Source organism: Acomys russatus, chromosome 18 (genome assembly GCF_903995435.1).
Source record: "Acomys russatus chromosome 18, mAcoRus1.1, whole genome shotgun sequence".
In the NCBI taxonomy this organism is placed as follows: Eukaryota; Metazoa; Chordata; class Mammalia; order Rodentia; family Muridae; genus Acomys; species Acomys russatus.
The window spans coordinates 3,792,520-3,806,055 of record NC_067154.1 but is presented as its reverse complement, the minus strand read 5'-3'; the positions used below and the strand labels follow the sequence as shown (position 1 = coordinate 3,806,055).

Genomic DNA, 13,536 nt, shown 5'->3' with positions numbered 1-13,536 from the left:
CACAAGCCTTCCTGGCAAAGGCAGCACTGCCTGCACACTGCATGCTCCGTCCCATCCCTGCTCCATCTCTCCATAGCAATCCCACCTGCATGGAGAAGCCACTCTCTCCTCCCTGCCACACTGACTCGCTTCTAGGGCCCAGGTGAACATCTGATGGAGTAGCAGCTCAGGAAGACATTCTGACTCCAGCTATGACAGGCAAGAGGCCTCAGAGGTGTGTACAGATTCCTGCTGGGCCGTGTTTTAGAGACACACTAACCTGAGGTTCGTTCTGTGACCCATAAACCACAGGGCTGGCGAGGGGTTAAATAACGGGACACAGCAGCACTAATAGTCTACTAATACTTCATATAGTATAAAAGTAAAATTATGGTATTTTAACTCCGCTAATATTAACAGTAATTTAAATGAGCACTGTAGCACACTCTTGCAATCTGGCAGGAAGGAGGTAGAGGCAGGAGGATCAAGAGTTCAAGGTCATCCTCGATAGCTTGAAATATATGAGTGTCAAAAACAGAAAATATGTTTTATATATATATATATATCAATCAATCTAGGAATTAAGTTATATGAAAGCAGTTTTAAAGCTGGCCTGAGATGGAGCTTGGTGATAGAGAAGATCCTAGGATGAGTGAGGTCCTAGGTTCCATACTGGGCATAAAAAAATAAATCAAAACAAAACAAAAAAGTAAGGGGTTTAAAGGTTCAAGGACCGAATTGAAGGAAGGCAGAAAGAGTGCAATGTTTTTGGAAGTTTATCATGGAAGAGGTGGGCTTGGGGCTCAGCAAACCCGACCTGGAGCACCCAGGCTGGAAGCAGGATGTGATGGTTTGAATGAAAACCATGCCTAGGCTCACAGGGAGTGGCACTATTAGGAGGTGTCACCTTATTGGAGTGGGTGTGGCCTTGTTGGAGGAAGTGTGTCACTGGGGGTGGGCTTGGAGGTCTCAGAAACTCAAGCCAGGTCTAGTGGCTCACCGCCTCTTCCTGCTGCCTGTGGATCAAGAGGTAGAACTCTCAGCTACCTCTCCAGCACTGTGCCTGCCCTCATGTCACCAAGCTTCCTGCCATGACAGTAATAGACTAAACCTCTGAACTGTGAAGCAGCCCCAATTAAATATTTTCTTTTAGAAGAGTTGCCAGGTCATGGTGTCTCTTCACCACGTAAAACCCTGAGACAGAGGACAGCAGGTCAAGGGATGTGTGGCTGTGTAAGGAAGAGCGAAAAAGACAAAGGAACTGTGAAGAACGAAGGAGCAGGTTGGGGGGGGGGGCTGCACAAGACAGCAACAAAGACAGAAGGCAGGCCGGGAACCCCCACACACGGAGTCCATCCTAGTGCTCCCTCTTCCCACAATCATGTGAGTGCGCACAAGAAGCTGCACGGCCACCCCTCCCTCTCCACCAACATCTCCAAAGTGCAGCTAGAATCTCAGCAGCTCCACCACCCTCAGCAGTCTGGACGGATTCACTGCCTCAATTATCAGATACTAAAGCGCCTCTGAAAAGCTCGTATGCATTTTCATTCTCTCTTAGAATCCCCTGCTCAGCACAAGGCCAGCTCACCCACTCCCACTTCCCCCACCCACCTAACACGAACCTTCCTTCGCAGGACGGCGCTCGGCTATGACCTCACCACCTTGGCTGAGCAAAAACATCATCCTTCACCCTCCCACTCTAATTCCAACTAATATGATGACACTGGGCTGTTAGAATGGATTAATATAAATTAATAACAAGAAAAAACTTAGGTTTGACTTATTCTCAGCCAATACATACAAATTACTTACTCTATTCAAAGATGAGTGCTATCAAAAGATGCTGAAACATCAACAAATGGTTCTCTGAATGCATTAAAAACAAACCCTGTTGGACATGGTCGCTCATGCAGGATCCCAGCACCCAGGAAGCTCAGGCAAGAAGAGACCGTGAGTTCAGACAGCCTGGGCCATATGGCAAATGCCTTTTGTCTTTTAACCCATTTATAGACATTTAAAATCAGAAGTTCTGGGCTGCACACATAGTTCCCTGGGGTGGCTCTCCAGCACTGTCAATCTATCCACCCACCCACCCACTAGAAATTGTGTTTCCTCAAAGTCCTGTTTGTCCTTAGAAGTTGGATGGACAGGCTCACCTGGAGTCTGCGCTATGGTTCCCTGGAGCGCCCTGTGGGAAAATGTAGAGTAACCTACTAAGTTTGCCAGAAGATCTCTGCTGCTTAGCAATTCTTCCAAACATTTCAACTGACCAGCATTGGGATAAAGGAAAATTTTATAAGCCGCCTCCCGAACCTGTAGTTAGAACAGTGAAAGAAGAGAAAGTCAAAGATCTAAATGACATGGCTCAAAATCCTAGGCAACACCCACCCAGGCCAATGCTCCCCACGTTACATGTTACTTGTAGCTGGCCATGGCTTCCAAAGTAGAGCAGCCCTCACCAAATCACAGTGCTTTTATGGGCCACAACTGCACATGGGGCAGGCTCTGGGAGGCCAATTTGCCAATGCTTCTGTCTCTATGCCACAAAGCACTCAATCCAGGGACACAATGACCTCACAAATTAAAAGCAACCACACTAGCTATTGACTGCACTCCAAAAATTAATCCTTGAGAGAAATGAATTTTAACTATTTTCCTTATTCAAAGCCTTTGTGGGATCAACTTGTCACAAATTACATTTTCAGAGCTCAGTAATGCAACAAGATCTGTAAGGCCGTAATAACATGTTACTAATCAATCTGGGAGTAAAACAGTAGTAATACAATCCACTGGTGTTCAGATGGGAGCAGAGCAAAGAGCAGCGCAGCCTCCTACCAAGTCCTCCGAGGCTTCTGCATGTAGGCCATCGACGACGGCATGATTCCCATCACGGGCAAAGTGGTGCCGAATGTGCTCCGGTAAGAGATGCTTCTGTATCTTGTTAGGTAAGTTGGTCCCCATGAGAAAAGTGCTGCTCAAATCCAGGATCTTAACATTGAGGTCCACTGCTCTTTTGCGCTACACGTGGGAGAGAAGGTATTTTAAAGCAATGTAAATTGGCATTTCACAGACAGACAATCTACAGCGGGAAGGAAATCAACTTCTGAACTGCTGATACGGAACACTTAAGTGTAATCCTCTGTCCCCTAAATTTTCATTAAGTTAAGTCAACAAGTGAGCTGGAAACACGTGATCAGTAGCACTTTAAAAAATTAAGCATTTGAAGAGTAAATTAGAGAGATGTTGAATTGTAAAAGACTAAAGGGCAGAGAGGGAAGAGAGACGAGAAACAGCTCTGCCCGGAACAGCAGTGAACACCCGGCAGGTTCAGGTCAGAGGCTCTCAACACACGCACACCTGACGCTATGCAAGGACAGCAGCAAAGCCGATGCAAACAGGGCACAGGGTGTGCGTCGCATGGCAGAAGGACCACTGGCTCGGGTCACTCAGACCCTGCCTTGAAAACGGGAAGGCCTGAGGGGCAAAGCTGCAGCCTCCGCACTATGGGCCAGGTGTGTGGTACACGGACCAGTTCCTCACAGTCATCTAAGTTTGAGCTTGCAGTCACACTCCAGAACAGTCTCCAGGGAGGAGTTTCCGAGGTCCATGGTCAAAGGAGACACTGCTGAGGATGACCTTCAGCTTCGCTCTTGCCTCCTCTCTCCCCAGCCCGCAGCCCCATGAATGATGGGACAACAGGCTTGAGCCCCTTGCTTGTCGTGTGCATGGCTGAGGGTTGAACCCAGGGCCTCGGCATGCTGGGCAAGCGCTCCCGCCACTGAGCCTCAGGCCCGGCACACACCACAAATATAAACTGTACCCGTGTAATCTCTACGGCCTATCAGAGGACTAGGTACGCACTGCACTGCCAGCTACATCAGCAAGAAACAAGTCAGGCTGCAGACTGGACTTAGGATGTGGTTCAGGTGAGTCACGTGACCTGCCTTTTAAAAATTATTAAGCAACACTATTTTTTTCTTCAGACAAATATATAAGATGTAAATGTGTACCGAACAAGAAACTGAGAAGGACTGGGGTGGTGTAGCTCAGCCGAGTGCTTGCCCACCACGCACAAAGCCTTGACCCTGGTCCTCAGCATTACACAAACTGGGTGTATACAGTCCCAGCACACAGGAAATGGAAGCGAGAGGATCAGAAGTTCAAGGTCAACTTCTGCAGCATAGTGATTCCATGCCACCTTGACTAAAATAAAATAAAATAAACCAGCTATGGGGCACATGCATATAATTCCAGCACTGAGGAATGCTGAGGCAGGCATTTTAAATGTTCAAAATCAGCCTGGACTACACTGCAAGTTCAATGCCAGCCTGGGTTATATAACAAGACTTCCATATCAGGAAAAAAAAGATAAATGTAGGACAATACCCTGAAGTTTTCAATATGGAAAAATCAAACTTTCCTGGGAAGAATTGGTTTCCAGTGCTTCCAATGTCTTTCTAATCCTGACTTCTCTTGCAGCCATGTACTGCCACCTAGTGGTAGTCAGTGGAATAACAAAAATGACGGATGGTATCTAAAAACTATAGTTCAAAGATCGTCCCCAAAGCTTTTTTTATGAAAAAAACAAAAATGAAAAACCATAAATGTAATAAAATTAATCATCCTAAAGTTTTATAATATTTTACAACCTCTAGAAAAAATAAAATCTAGTTCACTTTCTGATTCCAGTAATCATCTGGACATATTCCATCATTAGAGACCCATCCAACAAGTACAACTTGGGACTCTAAACACCTGTGAAACTACTAGAAACATTCCTTAAAATAAACTTAAACTTAAACTCCTAAATTATGTTCACAAGACCTTAAAGTAAAGTGAAATCTGGCAAGCACAGAGGCCCACACCTGTAGCTACATTTTCTCAGCAGAGAAGAAGGCAGGAGTGCTTGAGCTCCAAAGTTCAAAGCCAGCCTAGAGACACAGCAACATCTCATCTCAAAACAAACCACAGCAAACCTAAAAGACCATAAGCTTTTATGGTGTGCAAATTGTTATGTTGGTGGGTTGCCGCCACAGCCTCCCTTCTAAAGCAGGTGGTGTCTTCCCTGTCCGAGGGACCTGTGAGAGCAGACAGGGGAGTCGCAGAGAAGACTGATTTTCTCTCCTCCATCTTTAATGCTGATGGACTCTGGGAGTCACATGCTGTAAGGACGAGCGTGCTGGGCGGGAACAGCTGTGTCTGTGCCGGTAAAGCTGATCATAAGCACTGGTCAGCAGTTTCAAACACCGCTTTAACAAGCATTTTGTAGGATGCTAAAGCTATGCGCACCCACTCCTACCAGCAAGGCTTCCTCAACAGTTACTAAGGTAGGGTCCGAGCGGGCCTGTATGCAGTTGGCTGTGTGCTGGTCCAGCATGCAGGAAGCCCTGGGCTTGGTCCTAGCACCGCACAGAGCGGGCGCGATGGACAAGGTCTGCATTGGCAGCACTTGGGAGGTGGAAGCAGAACGATCACAAGCTCAGGGTCCTTCTTGGCTCACGGCCAGCCTGTGACGTGTCAGACCCATCACCCACAGATAAGTAAGTCAGGACGTCAAAGTCGGTTAGTGGCGTTATAATGATTCGTCTTCCATTCATTAGGTATTTTACTGAATCTAAAACTGGGATGCATTAAAAACTATGATCTGCTGGCGATAACGGCTCAGTGGCAGAGCACCTGCCTAGCATGCATGAGGCACCAGAGGGAACATGTGATCATCACGTGCCTATACTCACAAGCACTTGGCAGGCTCACTTCCCAAAAGTGAGACCTTATGACAAAATACAAAGGAGCCAGCTGTGGTGGCTCAAGCATGTGACCCTAGCACCTGAGAGTTCTAGGTCAGCCTACAGATCACGCCCTTCCCACCAGCTCTAGGCTCACCAGCTTTTCATCCTGACGCACTCTCAAAGGCACTATGCAGTATGGGAGAAAGAAGCACACTTTACTACAGCAAATGCTCGGCAGATGTTCACTGTCACCTCTGAGAAGACAGAGGCCTCAGCCAGCCAGGTCCTCTGGCAGATGTGACTTGCCATCAAATCTAAGATGCCATCTGAAGATCCAGTTACTAAGACGGTGTGAACGGCAGTGAAGGAGAAATGTACAGTTACTCCACACTTTGTAGGGTATACGTCACCACAGAATCGGGGGGCAGCGGCAAAGAAACTGCTAATGGGGCCTGACGGAAAGACAGCCGCAGACTTAGAGGAACCAAGAGCTACATGCTTAGCCCTGACACATAAGCCCCCACAGGTGAGTGAATAGACACACTGTGGTTTACTGGCCAGGAGCAGCAGCTCACACAAGTGATCCTAGCACTGAAGAGGCTGAAGTAAGAAGATCACAAGTTCAAGACCAGTCTGGGCTGCAGAAAGTGGATACAAGTATCTCAAAAAACAAAACAAACAACACAAAGTTAAGAGGGAGACAGAAAGACCAGAGACCTGTTTATCGGACATGGCATAAACTGTTTCCTGGGACCGATGCCAACACACCCCTCCCTTGGACAGCAGGCAGTCGATCCTTCGCATGGCACCTATGCATCTCCTCCCGTCAGCGTCACAACACCACTCTGTCACTTAGGAAGCATAATACAGTGTAAAGGCCAGGTGAGAGCACAGAAGGCACTGTTCAAAAAAGTCTGCTCTCAGCTCACTGCAGACACATTGTTTCTGAGTGTTTCCATCTGCCACTGGACTATGGAAAGAAGAGGCCATAGAGAGCCACTCTTGATGGCGCCTGTCACTCCTCTACCGCAACTCAGAGGACCCCAGTGTGGCACTGCATCCGACTCTGAGGAGAGCAACAGCCAGTGAGAATTCCTGGCACTAAAGCTGAGAGCCTGAGCAGGTTACTTTGTTTCAACATCTATAATACAAGAGGTTCAGACAATGTGACAGGCCCTCTATCCAGAGTGAACACTGTGGGTCACACCAACGCCTTCTGCTGCCATAGTACGCATGTGGATCAGCAGGCATCTCTGTTAACAGTCCCCTGTGCTTCACCTCAGCCTCATTCCATGATACCTACACCCTCTAGCTGTGATGTCGCCTCATTCTGGATCACCAGGGGTGACGGGCCAGCTTCCACAGAGCATCACATTTAGACACCACCTACCGAAGGATTTTATGTAAAATAAAAGAGTCGTAAGGCTTTACTAACACCAGGCCAAGTGGTACACAAGGGCTCTAGCAACTACCTATTAGTAACAACACTGGGCAAAATAGCTGGAAGCTGGTGTGGTGACACATGCTTATGATCCTAGCAGGAGGGTCGGGAGTACACGGGCAGCCTCTGCTATACAGCAAGTTCAAGGCCAACCTGGTCAACATGTAACCCTGTCTTCAAGAAAAACAGAGCGGAGGATAGAGCTCAGCTGGTAGGATGCTTGCTCTGATATGCAGGAGGCCCTGGGTCCAGGGTTCACCCCCCAGCACTGAGCCCGGTGCAAGATCTAAAGTTCGAGTTCTTCCTCAACTACATAGCAAGATCAAAGATGACCTGAGCTACAAGAGACCCGATCTCTTAATTAATCAGCTAATTAATTAATTAATTAATTACCTGGGCTACACAAGACGAACACAAAAGTAAAGTGTCCATGTGCTGGCATGCACCTTTAATCCAAGCACTCTGGGGGCAGAGTGAGTTTGAGGCCAGCCTAGTCTACATAACAAGTTCCAGGTCAGCTGGGGCTACATAGACTCTGTCTCAAGAAAGAAAACATGGTGTGCAGAGATGGTTCAAAGGTTAAGAGCACTTGCTGCTCCTGCAGAAGACCAAGGATTGGTACTCAGCACCCATATGGCGGTCCAAATCCATCTATAACTGCAGTCCCAGGGACTCTGAAAGCCTCTTCTTACCTCCAAAGGAGACTACATACATTCAGACCAACTCATACACAAGAGAAATAAACCTAAAAGCATATTTTAAAAATAAAAAGATTTACCTTTTCTTCATCTAGATGGATTCCACTGATTTCAAAATCAAACATAAATAGCTCAGCCACTCGCCTAAGAGAAAGTGAGCACAAGTTACAGGAGTTCATTAAAATTACAAACAAAACAATCAGTCTTTATGTTCGGCAGGATTTCTGAAATTTACTATTAAGAAAAACTATTTCAACACACATACAGATAAGCATACCCAAAATTTGTTTATTTGTCTGAAACAAGGAGTTTAATATCTCAGGAAAAGATACAATGCCCAGTTGACTGACAGCCCCTACCAGCTGGTCATGTGAGCGTTTATTGCCTGGTGAAGCTGGGAAAGCTAACATGCTAATTATTTCAGTTTTGTCTGCACCCCAGTAACTAAAATCAGGATCAGCTCACACTTGGAGAGCTTCTCAAGACCCCTGCAGGGGTTTTCTGGGTTCTTCCAGCTCTGGTGCTGTGCCACAGTGGGCTTCGTGACTGTGGAGAACTGTGCTTTCTTTTTATTCTGCCTTCAGGCTTGAAGCCAGTTAACAACTTTCCTGTCAATGGTTATTTTTCAGTTGTTGTTTCTAGTGTTAGACTAATGGAGTATTCTTCTGGCTTTGACTTTTCAAAAGGAATATATCCATTTATCTTCCTGATTATTGTATCATATAATTCTACTTATTAAATGTGCTTTTATTATGAGATAGGATCTTGCTATACAGCCCAAATTAGCTTCAAACTAGTTATCTTCCTGCCCCAGCCTGCTGAGCGCTAGGATTATAGGTGAGTACCACCACACCTGGCTCAAATACAGCTTGAATGAACAGAATTAGCATTATTCTAAACTTCTTCCCACGTGGTCCCCATGGTGCTGGGATCACACCAGGGCCCTGCATATCCAGAGCAAGTTCTCTAGCAGTGAGCTGTACTCAGCCTAAAGTCCTCTAAAAGTCTAAAACTTCAGGAACCTTGCCAGGCATCTGTGAAACCTGTTGTTCCAGCACTTGGAAAAGGAAGACACATGAAGATTACAAGTTTGAGCCATTCTGGACTAATATGGAGTTCTATAGCCTGTCTATAAATAAATAAATAAATAAATAAATAAATAAATAAATAAATAAATAAATAAGTCCCATGAACAATGCAGTCATTTGAATGCTTTCTTACAAACAATACAGAACACTTCACAGGAGCCCTTAACTGGTCTCTTTACCTATCTCACACCATCTCCCTTTCCTAAGCACTATTTTTAAAAAAAAAAAAAGTACTTCAAAAAATCTTTCTCTTCTTTTTTATGTGCATTAGTGTTTTGCCCTGCACTCACACAGGTGTGAGGGTGTTAGATCCTCTGGAACTAGACCTATAGACAGTTGTGAGCTGCCATGTGGGTGCTGGGAATTGAACCTGTGTCCTCTGGGAGAGAAGCCAGTGCTCTAACCACTGAGCCATCTCTCCATGTACTCCAGCCCCCAGTACTCTCTTCTTAAGCAAAAATACTTCATGTTTGTGCCAGGTGGAGGCAGCACATACCTGTAATCCTATAAATACTCCCTTTTCTCTTTTCACAAAGGGAACTAGAGTTCAGCCAACTGTGGTGCCAACAGCCAGCCCTGCAGTCTATTTCTAGAGCCACTCCTTACTGCTGCCCTCAAGATCAGTGTTTAAAAAAAAAATAAGTAGGAAAAAAAAAAAAGATCAGTGTTTAACTACAGTTCACGGTGAAAATCTAATGGGCATCTGTTCCTCCTCATCTTGAGAAGTAAGCCTTTTGCAAAAACAAATTCTATCCCCATTTTTGTGTATGCTCTTTATATTCCAGTAATGCATAAGGTCTCTTAACATGATAAATAAACTAGCCCTTTGTCATGTAACTAGTGTGTCTCATTTGCATATTGACTTTCAACATGGAAGAGTTTGGCCATAACAAGTTTATAATTTTTATGTAACCAAATCAATCTTTCCTTTTGGTATAAGGAAACACCTTCCACATCCCAAGAGATCTATGCTCTTATTTGTCTTTTCCAAAGTACTAATAGACAACTGACTGACTGGGCTAGACACTGGATTTGAAGCTTGCACACACTAAGCAATGACTCATTGCTGAGCTATATACCCATCTGCGATTTTACTGTTGTTTACTTTTCATTTGTGACAATGGCCTTACAAGTTATCAGCAAGGCCTTGAGCCTGGGTCATCCTGTCTTAGCCTCCTGAGTATCTGGGATTATAATCCTAAAATACCATGTGTAGCTTCTAAAAAATATTGTCTTTGATAAAATAATTCTCGGGGTTTTTCCCCGCTGATGTGTAATGACTCTTTTACGACGTCTAAACAGCTACAGATAGATCTGTGTCTCTGGCTGCAATTTCTCCGTTCTTCCACTCTCTAATTGAATATTCCAAATTAAATAAATATAAGGCACTTCCAAACACAGGCAATATATATGTGTACGTACACACACACACACACACACACACACACACACACATTTGGAAAATCTAGTTTAAGACTTCTTCTTACTTTAGTGGAAGTTTTGGTGTATTTAAAATATCAGTTATGCTATTTAAACATGTTTTTGTTTTAATCCCAGGTGTAGGATATGGGGTTGCTTTAGATTGTCCACAGCAGCAGACTATTTGCCTCGTGCAGGCTCTGAGTGGGGCATGATCTTTGCCAGATAGTTTAGCTCTGAGGACTCCAAAGAGGGAATAAATTCCAGGGGGGGAGGGGCAGTTTGAGAAAGAAAAAGAGCTGCTGCTCCTGCTCCCCCTGCTGCTCCTGCTGCTCCTGTTCCCCCTGCTGCTCCTGCTCCCCCTGCTCCCCCTGCTGCTCCTGTTCCCCCTGCTGCTCCTGCTCCCCCTGCTGCTCCTGCTCTCCCTGCTGCTCCTGCTGCTCCTGCTCCCCGTACTGCTCCTGCTGCTCTTGCTCTCCCTGCTGCTCCTGCTCTCCCTGCTGCTCCTGCTGCTGTTGGTGCAGTTTGATGAGAAGAGCTTGGCGCTATCCTGAACCGAAGACAGGACTTGTCCCAAGCCACCCAATGACTCTCACCAGCAGGAAGTCCCTAGAGAACCACGCGCCTGCTCCCCACTAACCTTCTTTCTCTCCTCTCTGGTGTGAGGTGTTGGAAGGGATTGGGTGGAGAAGGGAGAAAGAGCTGTAAGAAACCTCAATAAAATAGATAAAAACTATGCTAACATGCTACCTTACCAGATTATTTCCAGCCTATTCTGGAGTATTGTTTACAACTTCAAAATCCTTTTGAGTAACAGAAATCTCTTCTTTAGACAGAGACAGGACAGCCATGAGCTTACAGGCTAGGAGAACAGGCTAATGGATTCTCCTTTCTCCTGTCTCCTGTCTAACAGAGCAACATGTTCTCCACCTCAATCACTCTTCATGCTTCCTAGAGGTCATGTGTGTGCATCTTCATGCTTCCTAGCGGTCATGTATGTGCATCTTCATGCTTCCTAGAGGTCATGTGTGTGCATCTTCATGCTTCCTAGCAGTCATGTGTGTGCATCTCCATGCTTCCTAGAGGTCATGTGTGTGCATCTTCATGCTTCCTAGAGGTCATGTGTGTGCATCTCCATGCTTCCTAGAGGTCATGTGTGTGCATCTTCATGCTTCCTAGTGGTCATGTGTGTACATCTTCATGCTTCCTAGAGGTCATGTGTGCATCTTCATGCTTCCTAGAGGTCATGTGTGTGCATCTTCATGCTTCCTAGCGGTCATGTATGTGCATCTTCATGCTTCCTAGAGGTCATGTGTGCATCTTCATGCTTCCTAGAGGTCATGTGTGTGCATCTTCATGCTTCCTAGAGGTCATGTGTGCATCTTCATGCTTCCTAGAGGTCATGTGTGTGCATCTTCATGCTTCCTAGAGGTCATGTGTGTGCATCTTCATGCTTCCTAGAGGTCATGTGTGTGCATCTTCATGCTTCCTAGTGGTCATGTGTGTGCATCTTCATGCTTCCTGGAGGTCATGTGTGTGCATCTTCATGCTTCCTAGAGGTCATGTGTGTGCATCTTCATGCTTCCTAGAGGTCATGTGTGTGCATCTTCATGCTTCCTAGAGGTCATGTGTGTGCATCTTCATGCTTCCTAGTGGTCATGTGTGTGCATCTTCATGCTTCCTGGAGGTCATGTGTGTGCATCTTCATGCTTCCTAGTGGTCATGTGTGTGCATCTTCATGCTTCCTAGAGGTCATGTGTGTGCATCTTCATGCTTCCTAGCGGTCATGTGTGTGCATCTCCATGCTTCCTAGAGGTCATGTGTGTGCATCTTCATGCTTCCTAGAGGTCATGTGTGTGCATCTTCATGCTTCCTAGTGGTCATGTGTGTGCATCTTCATGCTTCCTGGAGGTCATGTGTGTGCATCTTCATGCTTCCTAGTGGTCATGTGTGTACATCTTCATGCTTCCTAGAGGTCATGTGTGTGCATCTTCATGCTTCCTAGAGGTCATGTGTGTGCATCTTCATGCTTCCTAGAGGTCATGTGTGCATCTTCATGCTTCCTAGAGGTCATGTGTGTGCATCTTCATGCTTCCTAGAGGTCATGTGTGTGCATCTCCATGCTTCCTAGTGGTCATGTGTGTGCATCTTCATGCTTCCTAGTGGTCATGTATGTGCATCTTCATGCTTCCTAGAGGTCATGTGTGTGCATCTTCATGCTTCCTAGAGGTCATGTGTGTGCATCTTCATGCTTCCTAGTGGTCATGTGTGTGCATCTCCATGCTTCCTAGTGGTCATGTGTGTGCATCTTCATGCTTCCTAGAGGTCATGTGTGTGCATCTTCATGCTTCCTAGTGGTCATGTGTGTGCATCTTCATGCTTCCTAGTGGTCATGTGTGTGCATCTCCATGCTTCCTAGTGGTCATGTATGTGCATCTTCATGCTTCCTAGAGGTCATGTGTGTGCATCTTCATGCTTCCTAGAGGTCATGTGTGTGCATCTTCATGCTTCCTAGTGGTCATGTGTGTGCATCTCCATGCTTCCTAGAGGTCATGTGTGTGCATCTTCATGCTTCCTAGTGTCATGTGTGTGCATCTCCATGCTTCCTAGAGGTCATGTGTGTGCATCTTCATGCTTCCTAGTGGTCATGTGTGTGCATCTCCATGCTTCCTAGAGGTCATGTGTGTGCATCTTCATGCTTCCTAGTGGTCATGTGTGTGCATCTCCATGCTTCCTAGAGGTCATGTGTGTGCATCTTCATGCTTCCTAGTGGTCATGTATGTGCATCTTCATGCTTCCTAGAGGTCATGTGTGTGCATCTTCATGCTTCCTAGCGGTCATGTGTATGCATCTTCATGCTTCCTGGAGGTCATGTGTGTGCATCTTCATGCTTCCTAGTGGTCATGTGTGTGCATCTTCATGCTTCCTAGTGGTCATGTATGTGCATCTTCATGCTTCCTAGAGGTCATGTGTGTGCATCTTCATGCTTCCTAGAGGTCATGTGTGTGCATCTTCATGCTTCCTAAAGGTCATGTGTGTGCATCTTCATGCTTCCTAGTGGTCATGTGTGTGCATCTTCATGCTTCCTAGAGGTCATGTGTGTGCATCTCCATGCTTCCTAGAGGTCATGTGTGTGCATCTTCATGCTTCCTAGTGGTCATGTGTGTGCATCTTCATGCTTC

General features: G+C 45.9%; 1 protein-coding gene across 1 annotated transcript in view; it reads right to left on the bottom strand.

Moving 5' to 3' along the window:
• Window positions 1-13,536, bottom strand: part of Mipep (mitochondrial intermediate peptidase) — a 125,882-nt gene that overhangs the window by 100,938 nt on the left and 11,408 nt on the right. Inside the window, exons 5-7 of the mRNA XM_051160657.1 lie at window positions 7,928-7,991; window positions 2,815-2,997; window positions 2,136-2,292 (exon numbers count right to left, since the gene is read on the bottom strand). Of these exons, the coding sequence (XP_051016614.1) occupies window positions 2,136-2,292; window positions 2,815-2,997; window positions 7,928-7,991 (404 nt within the window). The remainder of the gene's footprint in view (window positions 1-2,135; window positions 2,293-2,814; window positions 2,998-7,927; window positions 7,992-13,536) is intronic.